At 33.0% G+C, this 24,359-nt stretch overlaps 2 protein-coding genes and 1 pseudogene across 3 annotated transcripts in view; 2 read left to right on the forward strand and 1 right to left on the reverse strand.

Annotated features, from left to right (window-relative positions):
• The window catches only part of gudu (Armadillo repeat-containing protein gudu), a 74,015-nt gene extending 71,651 nt beyond the window's left edge, over positions 1–2,364 (forward strand). The window contains exon 8 of one of the 2 annotated variants that reach the window (XM_072532520.1): positions 2,023–2,364. In XM_072532520.1, the coding sequence (XP_072388621.1) occupies positions 2,023–2,308 (286 nt within the window). In that variant the 3' untranslated portion in view covers positions 2,309–2,364. The remainder of the gene's footprint in view (positions 1–2,022) is intronic. The other variant, XM_072532521.1, reaches the window with a different exon arrangement.
• The window catches only part of LOC140441658 (SEC14-like protein 2), a 123,857-nt gene extending 118,320 nt beyond the window's left edge, over positions 1–5,537 (reverse strand). Inside the window, exon 1 of the mRNA XM_072532522.1 lies at positions 5,373–5,537. Within this exon, the coding sequence (XP_072388623.1) occupies positions 5,373–5,426 (54 nt within the window). The 5' untranslated portion in view covers positions 5,427–5,537. The remainder of the gene's footprint in view (positions 1–5,372) is intronic.
• A 2,565-nt stretch (positions 5,538–8,102) lies between these two features.
• Positions 8,103–8,218, forward strand: LOC140442538 (U2 spliceosomal RNA; annotated as a pseudogene).
• The last annotated feature ends 16,141 nt before the right edge of the window (positions 8,219–24,359 follow it).

The raw sequence follows: 24,359 nt of genomic DNA on the forward strand, positions 1-24,359 counted from the left end.
ATTTTTTGTTCTTATCTTATATGAAAGCTTATCAGCTTTCTACAGACTATTTAGTTGTTTTGGAATAGCACAATCACAATACATAACAATAATTAGTTTTTAAAGCTATTAATCTAAATTTAATATGTATTTATAAATTCAGTTTATTAATATATATTATATTATGATCAAATTATACAAGAAATCAAAACAAACAAAATTATTACTCTAAAAAAGCGGCAACACTTTATACACTTTTGCCACATGCCGAACTGTTAATAAAATTTGAAGTATTCGTGTATCAGTCGAGTACAATTGTCTAATATATTATTATTATTTTTTGGAATATTAGACTTAAAGAGTTATTTCATAAAAATTATATTATTAATAATAACAAATGTTTTTGGTTATTTAATCAATATAATTCTAAAATTTCCAATATAATGATGATTTTATTTTTCTGATTATTACACCATGTTGACGCCTATGAAAGATCGAGCAGTTCCGTATGGGTTCGTATTATTAGATGTGTTAGGAAAATTTGAACTCTAAGGTTGACGTTCTGGAAATTTTAAATATAAGTGACGTTACTTTATATAAATTGTGACGTACAAGCATTTTTATATGAAAAATGCTATAGGTAAATGTTATTAATTTGGAATACTACCTCTACACTGTCTATAGTATTCTTTTTATGTGAGAGGAGGCACAGTAATCATGTTACTATACATCTAGTGCCTCTTCTCTCGAATCTGTTGTCTTTTTCTGCATCTACATTTCAGCTGTTACTCGTATTCTTAAATATTGTGGTGTTATTTCGGCTAGTGTGTATATTTCAAACTACCAATAACGATTTTCATAATTTCATCGAGAGTGAAGCCTCCCAAACTGGAGCAGCATACTCTTTTGCCATAAAACGAAGTGCCGAGACCGATTTTCTCAATATTTCTGGCTGTAATCTCCAGCTTGAGCTTATCAGTTTATTGTTATATGGGTAATGTTATTCATCGGATTTACTTTGCTCTTGAGCTCATACCGATATTGTTTCAATGAGAGCATTATATCTAATTGAACACTCAAGTGTCTGAATTAGTTGCACTGTTCTAGACTAATCCACCAGATGCTATATTTAGTTTTCTTCTAGCTTTTCTGTTAGATACTAGATTTATGGTACGATGGTTAGCTCCATAATATATTCTCATCATATATTGCTGGGCTGAAAACAGTCTGATGATCCGCATAAATAATATATCTTCTCGTAGTTTACATATTGGACTTTTCTTTGATGTAAATATTATATAGTAAAGGAAATAAACCACTGCCTTGAGGCAGACCGTTATTTTGGTTTCTTCGCCAACTCGTCTTTCCTTGCCCTGTAATACTTATCTAATCTAATATTCTAATCTTCTATTTGGCAACATACCCTTGATTATGCTTTTGAGAGGAAGAAATATGAAATATTAGTAAGAAATTTGCCATGGCTAACTATACTATGAGATGTATATATACAGACGAAAGTTGAGGATTCCATGGGTACAAAGAGTTACTAATGTTGAGGTACTTCGTCGCATGTGTAAACAAAAAGAATTACTAAGAATAATCAAAGAGAGGAAAATGCAATACTTGGGTCATGTGTTGAGAGGCGAAAGATATGAATTACTTCAAGTTATACTGGAAGGAAAAGTACAGGGCAAAAGATCAGTAGGAAGACGCCAGAGCTCGTGGTTGAAAGACCTGAGGAGATGGTTCAACCGCTCATCCGCAGAGATCTTTCGCGCAGCAGTTTCCAAAACTACAATTGCCATTTGGATCGCCAACCTTCGAAAGGAGACGGCGCAATGAGAAGAAGAACTATACTATATAAGTTGAAGAGAGTTATGAAGACAGCTGCAGTGATCATTCTCGAGGTCCTGCGCAAGGTTCAAAACCTGGCTGCAGTAAGACTGTACTTTACTGATAATTTATGCCCTTGAACTTAAAATTTTATAAATAAAAGACTAAAATAAAGCTACCTATTTTTATCTAATCTTCTTTCTGTTACAGACTGGGCGCCATTACTCCTCTAGTTCAATACATGGCCGATGATGATGCAAACGTTCATAGGACCACAGCTCTTGCATTGTTCCACCTCTCGAAGAATCCGTTCAATTGTATTACGATGCATGAAAGCGGAGTAGTGACTTTTCTTCTAAGAGCAGTGTCCTCTAAAGATTGGGAGCTACAAGAAGCTGCTGCGGGTTGTCTTGCTAATATTAGAAAATTGGCCTTGGAAGCCGAAACGGTGCATCTTATTAGAAATAGAGACGATACTTCTGATGAGGACAATTAGGGATACAATTTTTGTTAATTTTTATATACATTGTTAATTATATTTATAGTTATTTGTATCTATTTATTAACACATTTCTTTACTTTTTAGTCTTTTTTATTTTATTATAGCCAACTAAATCAAAGTAAAGGTAAACGAGGAAGTTATTCAACCAATACTAGCTGGAATATGACTCGCTAGAAATACATATTGGACTCTCTTCTGTTTAATAACATTAGAAATTATATATCTTGATTGATTGATAAATGCCATAACTTAAATAAGTAAATATTTATCCACCTTTTCTGGAGGAACGTTCTCTGACTCTAAAGTAGAGAAGGAATCTAAAACCAATAAGTTGTTGTCCTTTTCTTCTTCTGAATTTTTTCCACTGCATTGACATTACCACTTCTGCAGACACGACTTGTGTGCTCATACTTCTTAGACCTAAAACATTCCCAACTTTTTGCTGGACACTTTTCTGGCTCATTTTTCCTGAGCAGCAGTGTTCTGATGCTGCTAAAGGATATTCATTCACGACTTTATTTGTTCAATTTTGCTTTACTTGTTTTTCAACTTGTACTGATATAATTTTTTATCATTAGCTTCATGAGTAGCACAACTAAGGAAAAATAAGGCTCCGGGTCCAGATAGAATACTTGTAGAAATGTTGAAGGAGGAGAATGAAATAATTCTCGAAGAATTGAAAAAACTTTTCAACGAATGTCTTCACAGAGGAGAAGTCCCAGATGATTGGAATGAACGTTTGACAATACTTCTCTTCAAAAAGGGAGACAGGGGAGATCTCAAGAACTATAGGCCAATCTCCCTGCTGTTCCAAATGTACAAATTGTTTATGAGAGTAATAACTAACAGGTTAACGTCGAAGCTCGATGGCTATCAACCGGTAGAGCAGGCAGGATTCCGAAAAGGTTACAGTACAGCGGATCATCTTCTTACAGTCAGAACTCTTATAGAGAAAGCCAATGAATATCACTTGAACTTATATATTGGCTTCGTTGATTATGAAAAGGCATTCGACTCCATAGAACTTTGGGCAATAGAGAGAGCTATGAACAACTGCAGGATAGACTCCCGATACAGAATGCTCATACACAATATTTACGAGAAAGCTACAATGAAAATACAAATTGATGCAAAAATCAAAACTATACCAATCAACAGAGGAGTTCGCCAGGGAGATGTTATCTCACCAAAGCTATTCACACTTGGACTTGAAGACGTGTTCAAAGACATTAACTGGGCAGATAAGGGAGTAAATGTTAATGGAAGAAAACTGAGTCATTTAAGATACGCTGATGACATTGTATTATCCGCTACAAGTTTCGAAGAACTACAGACCATGATGACGTAACCATTTCAAGCTTTGGAAAAAGTAGGTCTTAAGATGAACTTGGAAAAACAAAAGTATTGACAAATACACGGAACATTTGAGAAATAACATTGAACGACATAAATTTAGAAACAGTAAGCGAATACATCTACCTAGGACCGATAATGAAAATTAACAAAGAAAATCAAACTGCCGAAATTACCAGAAGAATAAGGTTAGCATGGGCAGAATTTGGAAAACTGAGTTGGACCTTGAAAAGCACTAAAATAAAACAGTATTTGAAAACCAGAATTTACGATCAGTGTATCCCCCCCTATACTCACGTATGGTTCACAGACGTGGACACTCACCAAGTTCAATATGGATAAAATAGTAAAAGCACAAAGAGCGATAGAAAGATCAATGCTCGGGGTGAGACTTATAGACAAAAAAACAAACAAATGGATTAGAAGCTAAACCAAAGTAAAAGACGCAGGAGAACATGTTGCCAAATTAAAATGGAGCTTCGCAGGACACAATGCCCGACTGAAGGATAAGAGATGAAACCACGAAATACAACAGTGGTTAAGAAAGAGAAGCAGAGGAAGACCACAAATAAGATGGGCTGATGACATTAAGAAAATCGGAGGACACAACTGGAAGCAAGTGGCGTAAAATAGAAGATACTGGATTGATTTGGGGGAGGCCTATGTCCAAAGTTGGATTACTTAAGGCTGACGAAGAAGAAAAGCTTCATGAGTAAAAATCTTTTATGTTTAGATTATTTATCCCCAAAAGATTTACTTACTTTTTTCAAAACATATTTTGTAAAGAAAAACATTTTTGTGCATTTAGTATATTAATCTTTCGAATTTCTTTAAAATTGGTCTTATCTATACATTTAACATTATATTCTCATTATTAGGTATTAATTAATTAATAATTACTTTAAGTCTACAATATTTTTGTTTACCAAAACAATAAAACACCTTGACAACCGATCATTAAATTTTACTAAACCGCTGATCAAAAAATTAAAATAGAAATTGTTATTATTCCACCGTTAAAAAAATATTGAGCAAAGCAACATATTAATACATTCTTCTACACACGATTAAATTGCTAGTAAGACATGCTGCAATAGAAATTTATTTTTCTTGTTTTTATACAGACATGACTGCTTTTCAATGGGTATCCAATAAGTTGACGTTGTATCGTTTTCGTGGTCTTCCCACTGATCGTCTTCCGATTGCAGAACTGTCTCTCGTCAGAGAAAACTCATCAAACACCTAACTATTGCGATACCCTGAGAAAAACTTATTTCCCTAAACTAATTAGTAGCTAAAAAACATCGCTTCAAGGTAAATTAAGACAAAACCAAGCATATAGAGATTGAAAAATGATGGAACATAATATCAGTTTGAAAATGTTGCGAATAGTTGGAGGTAATAGTCACAAATAAAAAAAATGCGAAATGAGAAAAATATATTTTTATGAAGCTATTTTCTTGTGGCATCTTAAAGTAATTACTATTTTAATAAGAATGAGCCACAATTGAAGTTTAAAATAAATTTATTGACGTTTTAATTTCCACTTCAAAAATCGTTCTCAAAATACAAACAATAATAAAAACTTATTTTAAACTTCAATTGTAGAGAAAAATATAGACTAGTAAAGAATAGAAGAGTATTGAGATCATCGATCATCAAACACTACTGATAACTAAATTTAAAAGGGATAAAAATTACTCACTTTCATTAAAGCAAACTTCTTATCGTCGTCCAATTCAATTTTTGCGCGCGGCATTTTAAAACCGATCGAAACTTCGCACCAAAACAGAAACACAGCGCAAGATGATCACAGACAAACAAACGCGTTCAGCATAGAAATGTCTAAACCTACTTTGGCGATAATATTCTTGCTTGAATCATTCACCTTCTCCTGACACACTTGTTATTAGTTTTGTTATAGTCAGGTCAATTTTGTTACTCTTATACTGTGTGTGTCACTTTTATTATTAGTTATCGGACTATAATGAGCGGAGATATCAAATCGAGACTCGATAAATAAAACACTGAAAACTTTTGTTTTCAACACTTCCACAAATTTTTATTATAATCAATTATCACTACAGCTGTTTCGGCAGAGAGTCTTTCTCAAGTGAGCTATTTTTGTTCGACTCATTGTTCGTCGTTTCGTTGGTTTGGTTGTTTTTGTTTCTGGGTGTATCTGTTGTCCCGTTCTAGGCTGTTGCCTCTTCAGAACGTGTTTTCTTTGTTGTGGGTTTGGCACTGGTTTTGGTGTTGTGTCCACTGGTGTGCGGGTGTTGGCCTGTTTGTTGTTCGGCAGTTGTCCTCAGTGTAGCCTGGACAATCGGGGGCGAAAGGTAGTGGTGAAAACAGCTCTTTTCAGAGTTTGTTGATCTAAAAATGAAATAGTATAAATATGTATTTATTTAGAGTTTAATAATGTAATTAGTAAATGTGTGACGCGGCGCGGGAGGGCAGCTGTGGCTGGTACCTCAACACATAGACAGGTATCATTGTGCAATGGGATCGGAAAACCACAGAAAACCGATCCCCCTGTCTATGGCAGGCTCGAAGTGAGCATTTAGTGTTGAATGCGACAACGGTAATAGAGGGGAGTTGCCTCCTGTATGTCAATGTATTCATCAGGAAGTTCGTTGCTTGCGAGTTGCTATTTTTGTTATGCGTCCAATACTTTATAGTCTTTAACTAAATAAGTTGAGGAGGGGAGAACTGTTTGTGTCAAGTTGGTCATTCAGAATTATATCTGTATTTTTTAATTTGTTAATTTCCATAGATTCCAATAATGATAGCTTAACACCGTGACTGCGTTACATATCCCCGGCGGTATGTATCTTGTATTACTTCTGTGCTAAGCTCAAATTCGATGACCGACATATGGGTGCGAAGTACCTATCTTCGTTATTTTTCGTAATAGATTTTTGTTTTCAGTAGCCAGCTATATAATTTTAAATTCTGCAACCAACTATACAGATATTAAAGTACATATCCCCGGCGATATGTAACGCACCAGAAGAATATTTTATTCTTGTGGTGCGTTACATATCCCGGGAGATATGTACAAGCGTGTCTATAGGCATGTTTGGAGGGGATTACAGTATTGTTGTTCTTAGACCCGTACGTTTAGTTATGATTTACTCTTTGCCATGGAAGGTTATAGGTCGCGAAAAATATTAGAATTATCGCGGAGAAGTGTAGTTAATGACGATCAAGCTGATTTGGAAGGCCAAGGATCTTCATCAGATTTTCAACCCAGAATGGACAAATTGTTAGCGTCATCGCGAACAAATGAAGCCGAACAAGATGCTCTAATTATGCTAAATGAGACAAATTGTGTCGCAAATTCCTCGGCAGAATGTAGTAGGATCTGGCTACCCATATTAAAAGAGGAAGTTACTAAAAGGAAAATACCAGTATTAGTAAGTCGGTAACATATAGAGGATACATTATTCATGTTTTTTAAATAACAAACATATAAAATCAGAATTTGGTGTTTATTGAAAGTAAACTAAATGCACGAAAAAATACTTACCATGTCGGGATAGTATTATGAGGTTTTTTTCGTGGTTTTTACCTCATAATTTACTATGGAATCACTAACAGGAGATTTTTTACTGTCATCATGACATGTGTTTGTCTTTTTAAAGACGAATTACATGCTATGATTTTTTTCTGACGGATATTCTCTTAAAGTTGATTTCATGTAATCGAATGAACTATCTTACAAGTAAAGTCGTCCCAGGAAAGCAACTCGACAATATTGGCAATATCATTTTAAAATCGTCTACTTTAAAATGTATAATGTATGTCTGAATTGTCAATATAAATGAGTAAATTTGTTTAATTTACTAATGTTTGTATTTTGAGAACGATTTCCGAAGTGGAAATTAAAACGCCAATAAACGTACTTTAACCTTTAATTGTGGCTTATTCCCATTTAAATAGTAATTACATAAAAAGCACTTACACAGTGTGGTATACAAACTTACATGTAGCGACTGCACAAAAATTTACATTGGTCAAACGGATAGAACCTTTAACAAATGGATGGCAGAACACAAAAGGGCTTTCAATAATAGAAAAACAGATTCTACTTACGCCCTTCATCTTCTAGATCATAATCATTCTTTCAATAACCAATTTCAAGTTCTTCACATTCGAAATAAAGGCCTTAAGCTATCATTATTACAATAGATGGAAATTATTAAATACCCTCCCCTCTTAACCTCTCCTTAATTAATTTAGTTAAAAACTATAAAGTGTTGGAAGCATAACATTAATAGCTCATTTGAGAAAGGTACTCTGTCGAAACAGCTGTAGTGATAATTAGTTATAATAAAAATTTGTGGAAGTATTGAAAACAAAAGTTTTCAATGTTTTAATGCTTAATAAAATGAACTTCCATCAAGTAATGGTCGAATCCATTACATAAATAATTGTTTTTGGGGTTCTGACTAAAATCAAAGAGTATTATCTGTTCTTATCAGCTTTATATCTGATACGCACCGCATGCGTGTGCTATCTCGAAAGGTATATTATCATTGAACTATTAAGACTTATGTGTATAAGAAAAAAACCCTGAAGATAATATAAACGACAATGGAAATCGAATTATAATATGCTGCAAAAACAATAATCTAAAAAAATGGCTTTTATCAAAATTAGATATACTTAAATATACTTGAGCACACCAGACACGTAACCTCAGATCTGTTTTAATTTAATTTAGGTGAAGTCCTCCTTCTAGTTTGAAGACATCAAGAGACAAGGAAATATGTACTTTAGGAAATATTATTAGGACAACATCCACTTTTTATGTTGGATATTCTAACAAGATCAATAATTGATTATGCATTCATCAAACAGAAAACTAGATTAAAGTTGCAGGATATAACACTGGACAGAGGACCATCATGAGAAAGCAACCATTACCTTCTAAAAACAAGAATCATATTCCAATCTTTAAATAGAAATAATAATACTAAAGAGACATAGAAAGATGAAGGAATAAAACAAAATAATTCGGTACAATTTAGATAGTTTAGACTCTCTCTGATAGCACAAAAAATGTGTATAGAAGTAGAGGTCATTACGATTATATAAAAAGGTGCATTCACGAAGCGGCAACAGAATCCCTATTGGGTGGAACCCGGAAATTGAAATAGAAAAGCAAATAAAAAGAAAGCGTATAAACTATGTGTACCAACGAATAGTGATATAGACAAAATTAACTATAAATAAGTAAAGAATGCTGAAACACAACAAAAAAATGAGAGCTGGAAAAAAAACCGTAATAAAATAAGCACACATTTAGGTGAAAGAAAAAGCACCGAAATTTGGAAACGGTTAAGAAACTTTCGACATAATAAACAACGGGATATAATTTCCCCAATAACTTTAGGGTAATAAGAGCCACTTTGCAAAGTTATTGACAGAAAATAGAGCAGAATTGCAAAACAATGACAATTAAGGTCGAATAATATATGTTCCGTTATCAACTTTAGGGATGAATGTAAAACAAATCAAAGAAATATGTAGGGTAAAAGAAGAAGAGATGGACCACATTTTAGAAAACTGAAGCCTGTTTCTTTACTAAATAAACATCAGAATCTAAAAAAATTGTATAACATAACGTAACATTGGTATTTGTTTTGGTATAAGTAAAAACTAGAAATAATAATTCTTAAACCTAAACAAAATATTGCACAGCATGTCATCGATGAACCATCTGTTCAAAGAGAATTCGTTAAAATTCAGAGATTTCGATGGGCTGGTTATGTAGTAAGGATAGAGACTGAAAGATTGACAAAAAGAGCCCTAAATAGTAAAATGCAGGGCGCAAGACCAAAAGGAAGGCCACGGAAAAGGTGGGAGGATGAGATTGCATCGGACGCGCAAAATTTGCTAGACGTGAGAACCTAGGGAGGACCAGCGCGGGAGCGGCAAGGTTGGAGGCATAGTTTGGAGGAGACCAAGGCTCGATTTGGGCTGTAGCGCCGTTGGAGAGAGATTTCATTCATCCATCTCTATATCCACTGTGGAGGCGAGATAAACCACTAGGAGTATGAGAGATGAACCAAGCTAAACCTTTTTCTTTTTAATAGCAAGATACTTTCCGCACTTCTTACAGAAATTAGCTAAGCCAGTACACGTTTCATGGAACCAGCACACACAACATACATTTTCAACATGACTCATGTTTTCATCACCACTAGTGTGTCCTTTGGAGTAACATCTTTTGCAGATAGTGGCGATTCGATTGACTTTCTTTGTTTTTTAATATGTTTTGAGCTTTTTTAATCAGGGCATGTTTCTTCATTTTAATAAAGTCTTTAGCAATAATCTCTCCAGTTATCTTTTTACAAACTATTTTTACTGCTACTGTTACCTTATTAAAAGTCTTTCCGGGAGTTATATCTTCATCAGTAATTGATGACTTGTTTGGGCTATCATGCAAGATTATTTTACCGTTAACTCCAAGGGGACCTGATTGAGAAGATTTTGATCTAACTGGAAAATTCATTGTTTCTGTTTTTGATGGAGTGTGTGTTAAAAATGCATATTTATTATTAACGGATTAAACTTATACATTAACGGATTAAACGGATAAATTCCCTTAGATTTTAATGCAGAAACCTCATTTTGGACAGTTGCTGAGTTTCCCCAAGCTCGACTTAAGAGTTTACCAAACTGAAGGCGTTTTAGAACCCTCTTTATATTATTCTGTACCATAAATCGACATTCAGCATCAAATTTGCTTTTAAGTGACTTAAAAAAAAGCATGATCCAGAGGCTATAGGTAATGTGCTGTGTGGGATGGTAAACAAAATAAAATTATATAATATGCTGTTTTGGTCTGTAAATTATAGTAGATCCAGGTTGGTCGAAAGAGATGTGTGGCTATCTAATAATAATAAGGTTTTACCTGGAGGCTTTCTCGGCAAAAAATGTGTGTGTCACCATTCTAAGAAAATGTAGCGATTAACGTATGCTGATTTTTCTGACATCCTAATCTTGAAACCCTATACCACTCATCTTTTTTCATGCAATATAGGGTCAAGAAAATCCGTTCTGCACTACAGCAAGCTATTACACTGATCGTTTTACCCTTTTCTTTACTACTTATGCTAGGAACACATTTTAAACCTTAAACAAAACATACTGATCCAACTCTCCTGCTCGTAAGTGGTCCATCTATCCTCAAATAGGAGGACAGATGGACCAGCCCGTATTGTCTAAAACAAGCAGACTACAGCAGTAGTCGTTACTCTGTAATACACATTTTAAATATAGTTGAATAATAAACTAACAAATAATTTGTCAAACTAACCTGTTTTTTATAAAAAAATAAAATTTTTAAAATTCAAATAAAATTATCACACGTGGCTATTTTAATTATCGTAAATATCACTCCTACAAGTACACAACTATGCTTTACAATTAACGCATAATCAACTAAAACGTTAACGTTAAAAGATGCAACATAGTGGGATGGACTTGCCCTGTTGCCAAGCGTGGCCAGGTATACCTAGCGGACCGACTATCCTCCTGGTCCATCTCTCCTCCCTTTACCGTACACAATTTAAGAATGGAAAAGCTGATGGAGCTGGAGATATATTAGTTGAACAAATCAAATACGCACTGGATACACTATACCATAACATAAGAAAACTGTTTGAAAGATGAATAAATGACGAGTGAAGGACTGAAAAACGTCTTGGATATCTGCAATTTATAAAAAAAAAGGAAACAAAGACAACTAAGAAAACTACTAATGATTGTAACCAGTACAATATATGGAAAGTTTATTAAACATACAATTGAAGACGAATTTACTGACTTAGAAGTAGCAGAACAGACAGGATTTAGAGACGATACATCTATAGTTGACCACCTATGTAATACTGCTTAATTACAAAAAAACCGATTGCTTTTGATCAGATAAAATACACATTTATAAATTATTTGTAGATTCGTAAAAAGTCTATGATAGCACACCATTAGACAAAAAATATGGGAAAAATTACAGCAAACAAATATAGGGAGTTGAAAATTGGGGACAGAAATTATTGGGGCAGAGCTAGGACAAGCCAAATAAACGAAACTTATGTGAACGGCACTCAGGGTTTATTCGGAATAGCTGGGTCGTGGATAAGTGAATGGCAAGGAGGTTGGATTGGGGCAACTACAAAAATGAAACAAAGGGGTACTTACATAAATCTTCTGGAACAAATGGATAAACAAAACAACAAGAAAGACCTCTAGCTATTTAAAATAATGACGCCGCTTCGAGGTGCCAAATTATTACGATTACAACAACTAGTTGTAACTATTGAAATAATTATTGGAAATGCAAAATATATCTTTTTAAATGAAACTCAAAAAAGGGGTTAGAGAGTTATGGCTTAAAAAAAATTAAACATTTATTGTTGTCTCACCAAAGCAGTTACAAAAATAGACAATACAAATATTCTATATTCATAGTCACAAAAGTAAATACAAAAATAACAAAGAGAAACACTTTATTTTCTTTTATTATCTTTTTAAATGATGAAAGCAATTATTAATAAAAATGTTTATTTTTCCTTTAAAATTTAAATACAAAACTTACCTTGATTTCACTAAAATTTCTGGGGGTGGAAACTAGACTTCACTGGAATTTCTGGGGGTAGAACTGGGCTTACACTTTCTGTCACACGAACAAATTCATCTCCATACTATGAAAAGTATTTTTTAAACGGCTCCTTAGGGCATACAAATTTGTTGAAATTACTGGAACACAAACTTTGGACTCGGTTTCTAAAAAAACAGGAAAATGGAACATGTGGATATTTTTCAAAACCTCACTTTACCTATAGCTATTAACTGTCACAATACACTACATATTTTCCTTGAAAAGGGACGAAAAACAAGAAAACATTGCAAATTTGACGTAAAATTTGGACTAACGCTGAAGTCAACCGCTCTTGACCACGCCTCAGCGAGAGTGTCGCAATTATCTTTGAAATTTATTCTCTCAACTTGGTATAAACAAAACATTAAACGGGAATATTTATTTGAAACGCAGAATATCCTAAAAGCGGCTTTCGATCAAAGAATATGCGTCTGTGAAATATAAACAAACTATAAAATGGTTTATTATCGACTCGGAGGCGCAAAGAGGAATTGAAAATACGTCTTTTAATAGGTACGATAGGAAATGAAATATACTAAAAATATTCTTTGGTGTTTTAATATGTACGAGGGGATTCCAATATATACCAAAGAATTTACAAATTCTACAATAATAGTAAAATGAAAGCTGTTATACGTCTATATGAGGAACAACTGACAAAGTAAAAATAAAAGGTAAATTGTCTCAAGGCTTTGCACTAAACGAAGGACTTAAAGAAGAATGTTGTCTGTCGCCAACTCATTTTAATATTTACTTTGAACAAACCCTCAAACATAGAAACAATGCAATGGAATGTTGATAATAGTCAATAACAATAGCACCCATATACACTAGGTTTTGCAAACGACTAGGTAGTATTAGCGCAGGACCACGATGACCTGGAATATATGACAAGAAAATGAATAGAAGAATATCGAAAATAGGGTCTGGAAGTTAACATAGGGAAGACAAAAACAGTGTATAGGAGGAGACGATGAAAACATAATATTGGAAGATATAGGAGAGATTAAATATTATCCAGAATATATGGAACTGTGTCTACAAATAACTAAAGATGGAACACCCGACAAGGTCATGAAAGAAATAAATAAGCAGAACAGGCAAGCCAACTCTATACAATATTACCATTACCACTCTATACAACCAGCACATTTCTTCTCCTTTAACTCATTTTGCTTCATTATATTATTTCAATTGGCAATCGAAATGTCAAATAAAATATTTCCAATTGATCAAAAACCGTTTCAGAAAACATCGCTTCAATCGTCGCACTTGATCATGAATGGAACACCGAATGTTCAGCTAGGCTCTTGAATATTCGTGCAGTAGCGTTGAAATCAATTCGTCAAGAACTTAAGCTGCCAAACCACCAACTAGTACAAGAAGTAAGAACACGTTGGAATTCTACCTATTAATGGAGCGATTATTAGAGCAAGCCATATGTTTCTTTGTACATAAGATATCACGAATCTTTAAATAATTTAACACCTTCTGAGTGGGAGGTAACGAAACAATGTATCAAACTTCTTGAACCGTTCGAAGAGATTACTAAAATAAGCAGTACAAGTAATTTTTGTCTCTCTGAAGTGATTCCACATGTTGTTACTTTGATGAAATACCTAGAGAAAGGACAGACTGCAAATAGAATACCATTTATTGAGAATTAGATCTTTACTAAAAGATGAGCTTAAAAAACGGTTCACATTCGATGAAAATGACAATTATCTGTTTGCTACTGTTTTTCTGGGATTAGTTCCAACGAAAAGAGCAAGACAGAAAACTCGTTTAGAAGCTCTGAAAATGAGTTGTGATGTGTTAAGCAGCACCTATGATGTACTAAGTATTATTTTTCTTTACTTATATTATTTTTTTCATCTCCTGGCAGTAGTGTATATATTGAGAGGCTGTTCTTAGAAGTGGATATTATTTATGAAGAAAACTCCAATCGTTTGCTGCCAACAGATGCTGTAAAACTTGTTTTTAATCATTACAACTTACCATTGATAGATTTTGAGTATTAAAGTAATCATTTTTGATTAAAATTACCTAATATTTTTGAATATTATGTGTTTTTCCTTATGATTTGGTGTTGGGTATTCGGTCGAATAACGAATATTTGAAAAAATAGCCGAATAGGACGAATACCTAATAGTAGCCGAATATTCATGACATCACTATTTTTTACATATAATTTTATACTTTATAAAGAAATTTACTGGACTAATAATATCAGTTACCTAAATAACTTTTACTTGATCGCCTCGCAGATATTCGTTGATTAATGACATCAAGAAAGAGAAATATGAAATTGTTGCCTAACAAATAATTAGGCAACACACTATACACAAGGATGCTTCTCTCCATTAAAAATGCATTGTTCGTTTTGCAAAAGTTCGTTGTATGAACTTGATCAGTTTTATTTTATCCATATTATGCTTTAATCTGGCATACAATACTGGGAATATGCCACAATTTTACTTTAAAATAAATTTATTTGACGCTTCGATTCCCGCTTTGGAAGTCGTTCCCAAAATACTTCTTTTTCGTGAGTTGGTCAATATTTTCTCCACTAAGCTAACTATATATAATTTTGGAATAGATGAATGAGTTACAGCAAATTTAGAGCTTTTGACAGTATTAAACTTTCCGTTGCATTTCATTTTCTATGTAATACACTGATAACTGTTGCTAAGATGTCATTATTTTTATTTAGGTTTTCTATAAGAAGGTATAGTGTTTTATTCTAAAAGAATATTAAATTTATTTAAATGTATATTTCTTTCTCATACGAATTATCATATAGTATATGTAGAGAGCGGAATATATATGCAACATATCATTACCACAGTGTTGCTGGCAGATAGTGCGCAGGGGCTCGAAAGGATGATGGATAAAGTTGTAGAAACATGCAACCAATACAGCCTAAAACTAAATTGCAAGAAGACAAAAATAATGATCATTAGTAAGAACACCCAAATTACAATAGGAGATACACCGTTAAAAAGAGTGGAAAAAATATGCTATTTGGGCTGCAATCTTAAGGATACTTGGGATCACAGCTACGAAATGAAAACTCATATTGAAAAAGCCAGAAGCTCTTACAACAGCCTTAGTAAGATTCTCTGTAACTTATCTTCAAGTATCAATATACGCATAAGAATTTTTAGTTAGAAGAGTGGAAAAAATATGCTATTTGGGCTGTAATCTTAAGGACACTTGGGATTTTGGGATCACAGCTACGACATGAAAACGTCATGAAAAATTCTTAGATGTTACCTCTTTAGTGTCCTCCTCTATGGAGTAGAAAGCTGGAGCCTTACAGAAGAAACCATAAAACGATTAGAGGCATTTGAAATGTGGTGCTACCGACATATGTTGAGGGCCTCATATATACACCACACAAGTAACAAAACTATTCTCCAGAGACTAAGAACAGACAAAGAAATTATTAACACCGTAAAGAATAGAAAATTGGCTTACTTTGGCCACATCATGCGTAATAATAAAAACCGACTTTTACAGTTGATTCTGCAAGGCAAGATTGAGGGTAAGAGAGGCCCTGGACGTAGACGTATATCCTGGCTGGCCAATCTTAGGAAGTAGACTGGTCTAACGTCTACTGATCTATTTAGAGCCGCTGTGAATAGAATAAAATGGGTCAATGTGGTCGCCAACATCTCTAGAAGATAGGCACATTTAGGAGAAGAACATTACCAAAATATGCGCATATATAATATACAGTACTTTTACTAAAAATATGCAACCATTTTTTTAAATTTGGTGAGGGGTCGGAGCTGGTTCTGGCTCTGCTTGCACATCCATGTCACTGTTTTCTTCTTCTCATTCTATACGTACAGCTTGTAGGATGTCCTCGTCAGAAAGTCCAGATGTTGTAGCTACATTTTCGTTTTCATCTTCCTCGAAATCTGTCAGCACTTCCGGTACGTAGGTGACAGGAAGTTCAAACAGTCTGATCCAAACAGCTAACGGCAGGTCATCTTTTATCCTCAGTCAATCCTTGATGTTCCAGCCATCCTGCGTGTTTTGAAGAATGTTTTATCGTATTGCTGATCACCTCGTCCCAGGATTGACTAATCATTAGGATGGCGTCAAGAACGTTTAGATTTAAATTGCTCGCCATTGTTTTCAACCAACTCCATAAAAAGTCTTCTCCTGTGATGGCTTTTCGAACACTTGATTACACTTGTTCTGTTTGGTGTAATTTTAAAAAACAATCCAGTGTCATCAGTATTAAAAATGAATTACTTAATTATAAATTCACTTCTAAGAACTTCTGCTACTCTATTTAGGCCATGTAGAAGACAAGTGACATGTACCCTTGTAACATTTTTTTATATAATTAAAATAATAATTATTTTTATTCCTTTTACCCCCGTGATGATACGCTGATGGTCGTGTTTACGATCAGAAATTTTTATTGGAAAACTACCGAAATATGACTGAAAGATCTACCTACGTATTTATTTAAAGACGCCGGTTTGGCTAATCCTTAGTTAATCCTTTTTCGGGTTCTTTTTCATAAATTCGGTAATTGTCGTCGAACGCCCGTTGTAATGTTTTTCGGGAAAGACCCAATCTCGGGATTTTATATTTTATCACGTGCCAAATTACCTCGAACTTTCCGATAGCCGTTATAACCTTATCTTCTTAGAAATAGATACAGGCTGGCCTATCATTTTTGGGGGGGAGATACCCTCACCTTTTCTTGGGTAGTTAGGTAAAATTTTAGAGGAACCAAGTTACTTCTCGGGGGGCACTCGTAGAGAAAACAAGTTACTTTTGGTGGGACAATCCTTGCGTAAGGACTAGATCTTACTGTATCTCTATTATCGTACCGTTCTCTGTGCATTTTCTTTATAAGTGGGTATACACTGTTTTTTTGATCTTTTACTATATTAGATTAAATATAGTCATAAAGCACCTTTAATGGTAATTAAATTCAGTGTTTAATACAAGTATAGTATTAACTTCAGTGACTTAATGCAGCAGTCGTCAGGAATTACCGTAAGTTAGCATAACCTTAGTTCTCCACTTATCTGGGCGAGTAATATGGTATGATATCATATCATCTTCCATTATCTGGACGTATCTAAAATTCATACATGTCTTCAAATGTAGTTGAGAGTAACTACTGAATTTTGCATTAAATTTTAAGAACAGTCAATATTTTGTTACGAACCAAATTCCATCAACTCAGTTTATCATTAAATAATAGTGCGAGGTAGCTAATCGACTTAACCAAGTGCGGTTTGGTTAAATTTTTATGTTTTCACTTCAGTAACCTTTTTGTATTTTTGTAAATTTAGATTTTATAAATTTTTGTTATCTTTGGTGTTTGTAATAATTTTTATTCATTTTTTTACTGTAATATCTCGAGATACGCCAAAACTTTATTTGTGCATGATTGTGTTATATATCTTTGTAAAGGTATTTTCTAATTATATTTCTGCTTATTTTTATATGTATACCACCATTTCATAGTTGTTGGTGTATTTTGATTACTTGTGTTTCATTCAGCAGCGTCATAACTTTGTTGTTGAATATATTGTTATTGTTTTATGTATGTATTTTATTTGTCGATTCCTAACAAAGTTTCCCGATATAACCATAACTCTGAATATTTACTTATTATATTAAATTGTTATTATACTTCCGACCAGAAGAAAGATCAGGCTGATTAAGTTTCGTAGGTAAGTAGGTATAATACCTAATATACTTATTATTTGTTTATGCAGAGTGTTAACCAAATTTATTTAATATCTAACTGTGATATCTTTTCTTGGGTTTGATCTCTGAACCTAAATATCTTTCCTTATCTCTTTTCTTTTCTAAGGTTTCTTAATTTTCTCCTTAAACCCCAAAAAATTAAGTGGCGCCCTGTTCCCTATCTTATCTTATCTTTGGTAATTTTACCCATCTATCTTTTTGTTTATTTCTGTATCTTTTCCAATATCTCTTATCGTATCTTTACTTATTTCGTCCGTTGGACCCATTCCTGGTTCCAAAAGCTAGTTTCGAACCCACGACTCGCTCTCCATCAACCATCTGGCTGCCGTCCGCAGTGTCTCCTTGGTGACCTTTCTAGCACCATCCAAAAAAGGTTTCCGAGGTTACACCTTATTTGGATAAAATATTTTCAAATTTTGTCATACCTTTACCATACGGAGCGGCATCCTTTACCATATTGATTTTCTCCAGTTGTTTTGCAGCTATTAAATAAGGTTCTTCTGGTTCATCCTCTCTTAAGGCGGCGATTATAAGCTGCACTATATCTCGATCACATGCAACATACTTTCATAGACAATTACGTAAAAGTTCTTATCACTTAAAGAAACTTTAATTTCCTCAATTACTCCATCATACAATGCATTCACATTGCCCTTTCTTAGTTTTGCCTTGTTAGCAATATTGAATTTACAATATTTTTGCAAAAAATGCCTAAGATGTATATTTTGTGTTTGCTGCCAGCCAACAGAGCTTTACAAAGGTCTTGATTAAACAAACATTTTTCTTTTTTTTATTCATCTTGATCTTGAACATTTTGAACAGGATAGTTGGCAAGATGTATAGTGAAATATTGGTGTCTTCTTCTTCTATCTCCCAAATTCTTAGAAAGACCAGTTTTTCGGGGAAGACTGTTGAGTTTAATATTAATTCCTGTAATAGTACTATGTCTTAGCTCTAGGTTTATATATATATATATATATATATATATATATATATATATATATATATATATATATATATATATATATTGTGACGATTGGGGTTTATAGAAAATAATTTATAAGTTATATACTACATAATATTAGATATAAAAAAGTATTTGATTATTTTAAGAAGTTATATACTAGAGAATTTAATAAAAATATATTTATGTGAGGGTATTTTTAATAAATTAGCATATAATAAGTGTAAAAAGTTGTATTTTAATGTTGTAAATATATTTAAGTGAGCCATGTGCATAGGCAACCAACTATACAGTAAATTGATAGAAATTAATCATAATACGAATATAAGTGGGGTTATAATAATAATGTTAGTTTAAAATGTTTAATTTATATATATTTAATGATTTAAATGTTTATTCTGATCTGAAAAGCCTAAATGTCAACAAAATTATTAATAGAAAAGAATGGAATTCTCTGGATCACCGGAGATGGCCATGTTTGCGAAATGGTTTGTTCCAGAAAATTCAGACATGTATTTAATAGAACAAATTGGAACATGATCTCTTACTAGATGATTCTAGAATATCCAAAAAGATATAAATACCCGTGATTTGGATTCAAGATGGCAGTTTTTAGTCAGAAGTCAGGCCAGTTTATTATGAAAGTTAGTAGACACATTTAGTTAGTGAAGTAAATTGTTCAGAATTTTCAAGAAGTCAGTCAGAAAAGTTTAGTAAGAAATATGAAAGTTAGTTGGAGTCAGTGAATCAGTTACAAATAGTCAAATTGTTTAATATAGTGAGTTAAATGAAGATTAAAAATTATGCATATATTTAATGCACATTTATAATTATACACAAATAATTATTGAAGATTATAAAAGTATATTAGAAGAATATTGGATGGACATTGGAAGGAATTAAAATTATATTATGATTGGAGATTAGTATAAATCAACTTATAATAATTGGATATTGGTATATTGAAAAGAAGAATAAATATAAATGGTGTTTGCTGGTTTGCTTGGTGGTGTATAAATGCTGGTGAAGAAAACTATATCTTAAATTGGTAGAAGCTGATAATTGGAAAAAGTAATTTCACAAAAACAAGGATAACCGAAGTACGAAGACATTCAGTGATGATTAGAATCTATATAGTGGAAAACAGTTCATTTAGGCATTCAGTGAAAGAAAGGTACAAAATTTTGTTAATATAATTTAGTTAGTGTCATAACAATTTCAATTTTGAAGATAGTTTGTTTAAATTTTACATTGTCTATAGAATTTAATTAGTTTTATAAGAATATCAATTTAAAGATAGTTTATTTTAAATTTACATTGGCTAGGTTAGATATATGTGTGTGTTTCATAATAGTTATAATAAAGATAGTTTAAAAAAGTACTTACAAACTAATTCTTTGAGAACCGCGATAAAAACCCTATATTATTAAAAATACTCATTGCTCATCATTCAAACAAAAAAACACATCATAACAATATATATATATATATATATATATATATATATATATATATATATATATATATATATATATATATAAATGTGAAGACCGGAAGAAATCTTTCAAATCGCATTATTTCTCACAAAAGTGATTGCAGAATTAAAAAACCATCTTGTGCTTTGGCAGAACATGTAATCGATAAAGACCATATTATGGATTTTGATAACATTAAAATTTTATGTAGTGAAAGTAATAAATTTAAAAGACTTTTTTGGAAATGGTTTGTATTAGCAAAAATGATAAGAGTTTAAACAAAAGATCTGAAATTCAAAATTTAAGCAAAATTTATAATTATATTCTTTCTTTATGATTTATATATAAAACTTGTAAAATGTCATATTTAATTCTCCATATATCTGTCACATTCTTTCAGACATCTGTCAACGGTGAATAAATCTTCTTCTTTTTGTTACTAAACAAAAAAGAATGTTTAAACGAAGTTTTACTTTTGGCAATATAATTGTCAAAAATAAAAATTTTATGTTGGCATTTATGACATTGAGGCTATTTGTAATTGGTTGCTATTTGAACTTATTTATAAATTCAATTATTCTTATATTAAAAAAATATTTTCAAAATTATAAAAAAATTTTTCAGAGAAACATTTATTAGATAAAAACATTTTTGTATTAAATATTTTGAAGATGTAAGCAGTGATTTTTACTTACCAAACTAATTTTTATTTGGTAAGTTAACAAAAATTGTTTTTTCTTTTTAGTTCAACCTTGTAAGTATTTTGTCTTTTTTAGCTCTTGATAATAATTGTAAACACAATTGAAAGCTCGAGAATAAAAAAATAGTTAACCAATAGCCCTATTATTGACTCCAACCCATCCAAAACAGTTATATATTTGTTCCAAACGAGTCACAAGTACTTCTTTTTTCTTATTCTTATATATATATATATATATATATATATATATATATATATATATATATATATATATATATATAGGCAGAGAGAGAGAGAGAGAGAGAGACGGCTATTCATGTGATGCACCAGTCTGGAGAGGACCTGCCGCAAGAGTAGTCCAAATGAGGAGACACAGCCTGGTACGGTCGTTAGAAGATTTATCACCTCCTTCCCATAAGGAAAAAGATAGAAATTGAGGGAAAAATGCAATTATTAAAGCCAACCTCGCATAGGAGTGAGGGCAAAAAGAATGATGAGATTGTCTAGTTACATATTTAGAAACACATCGACATTTAGTAAACAAGTTGTCCATTATTTATTTAATGAATAATAATGGTAAATCGCAATTCCATCTGTTGCCTCCCCTGCTCTATACAAGATAAAGTTCCCCTCATTATACCAGAATAAAAAAACTAGGTAGTTTGAATTTTCCTGTTTTTATATTTATGTTACTACCATCCAAGCATATCTTAATAAAATTGCCAACCAAAAATAAATTGGTAATTAGGTGCTTTGAAAAACTTGCGTCTTTGATGATTGGAGAAGATTAAAGTGAATATCGGAATTATTTTTAAATTCGGCATCTTAAAATTATGACATGAGATATAAATGTTTTTAAATAATAAATTTATTTTGTGGTATAAAAATATACGAATTCTAGTTTGTTTCGATGTTTTTATTGCAATATTTTTATTAATATTATGGTCGAAGTCAAATGATTTCCGGATATAAAAATTAAAAATATATTTATAGCATTTTGTACATAAAAAATTATTTATAAAAGAAATATACCTTCCTGAATAGTAGTTTAATTATTGACAATGCACAACACGCCTTGTAGGCCTATGGGAAAAAGTTATATTTAAAACATTTTATACTATTGTTCGGTAAAGTTCTTGGCAACAATTATCTTCTTCTGTCTTCTGCTTCTCTTCTCCAGTCCAGGTTACCTTGTCAGTCTCAGCCTTTTCTATCCATATTCCTCAACGGTCTTCTACTCTTTCCACGTATAAGCCCCCTACGTATTATCTTTGTAATTTCTCCAACTTTTTACCTCACTCTTAATCTTTTTAGCCACCCCTCTTTAAATTAATTGAGCTAGTTGATACCCCTAGTTGATCTAACTACCGTTAACCTAAACCGTAAACCTTAACAAACTTCCTGTAACTATATTTCCTATTGACTTTTGCCAGTTGCTTCTCTAGTTCTTGTCGTATTTCCTAAAATGACTCCCAAATAAGAAAACTCACTGGTCTCCTTAATTCATACACTTTATCATATATATAATGTCGATTTACAACGTTTTTCGACGTCTTCCGATTTCCAATCTCCATCTCATTCTATCGTTCCATAGATCGTCCTTCAGTTCTCTTTCCCTGATTTCTTTATCAACTCCTTCTCTCCAACTTCACTTCTTCTAGGCCTTCCTGGTCTCCGCCTACCTCTTGGTTGCCATTCAAGAATTTGTCTTGGTATTCTATTCTCCGGTATTCTCCTTACGTGTCCGTACCATCTGAGTTGTGTCGTTTTTATGTCATCAACAATATTATGTGTAACCCCCATGATTTCTCGGACTCTCTGGTTTGTTATTCTGTCGCGTCTGGAGATTCCCGTCGAGCGGCGCCAGAAGTCCATTTCTGTTGCTCTAAGCACTTTCTCTGTTCTGTCTTTTAGGGACCACACTTCGCATCCATATGTTGTGATACTTTTTATTATGGTGTTGTATATTCTTCTTTATTTATTTTCCTTAGAGATGTTTTTATCCCACAGTACGCTGTTCAGTAAGGCTATGCCTTTCCTTCCCTGAGTATTTCGTTCCTTAATGGCTGCATCTAATTTTCCGTCCTGAGTGATCTTTACTCCTACGTATTTGTAGTCGTCACATAGTTTGATCTCTTGATTTTCCTCTATGAGAAGGTTATGTTGATCTCCTCCGATACTCATGTACTCATGTACATGAATGGAAGTGAAATGAAGAAAAAACTGTAGTTTTTTTCATATTCACTTCCAAACCCCACTCTGTAAACTCTTCTGATAAATAGTTTTCGCATCATGTAACTAAGGTCTTCAGAATCCTGTGCGATGATGACCTGGTCATCCGCAAAGCACAGAGTGTACATTTTTTCTTCCATTTGTTGAGTGCTGCTTCTAGGTATATTTTGAATAGTGTTGGGGATATATAGCATCCTTGTCTTAGTCCTTTAGTCACTTTGATTCCCGGTGTTATCAGATTTCCTGTTTTAATTCTTGTTGTTTGTTGGTAGTACAACGTTTTTACCGCTTTAATCAATTCTATATTTATATTTGTTTTCCCCAGTGGCTCCCATAATTAATCAAGCGGGACACTATCATATGCTTTCCTAAGGTCTACAAAAGTCAGATGGACTTCTTGGCCACGAGCAACTTTCTTTTCAATTATCTGAGTAATCTTAGTGTTAGAGTGGGTGATCGTCAAACCCGGAAATTCCCGATACAACGTGGAGTACGCCAGGGGGACACCATATCGCCGAAACTGTTCACTACGCTTTTGGAATATATATGTAAAAGGGCAAAACTGACCGACAAGGGCATAAACATAAACGGAGAAAAGCTTAGCCATCTAAGGTTTGCAGATGATATTGTACTAATAGCTGATAGGATAGATGAGGCCAAAGAACTTTTAAATCAGCTCTACCTTTCCTCGCTAGAAGGGGGATTGAATATAAATATATCTAAAACCCAGATGATGACAAATCTTGTAGTCAGCGAAGATATATGCGTAGGAACAAGATCCATAGACCAGGTAATGGCCTATAAATACCTAGGTCATGAGATTCGCATAGGAAAAGATAACCAAACCGTTGAGCTTCTCCGTCGTATAAGACTGACTTGGGCAGCCTTCGGCAAGCTGA

Source organism: Diabrotica undecimpunctata, chromosome 5 (assembly GCF_040954645.1).
Source record: "Diabrotica undecimpunctata isolate CICGRU chromosome 5, icDiaUnde3, whole genome shotgun sequence".
NCBI classification, from domain to species: Eukaryota; Metazoa; Arthropoda; class Insecta; order Coleoptera; family Chrysomelidae; genus Diabrotica; species Diabrotica undecimpunctata.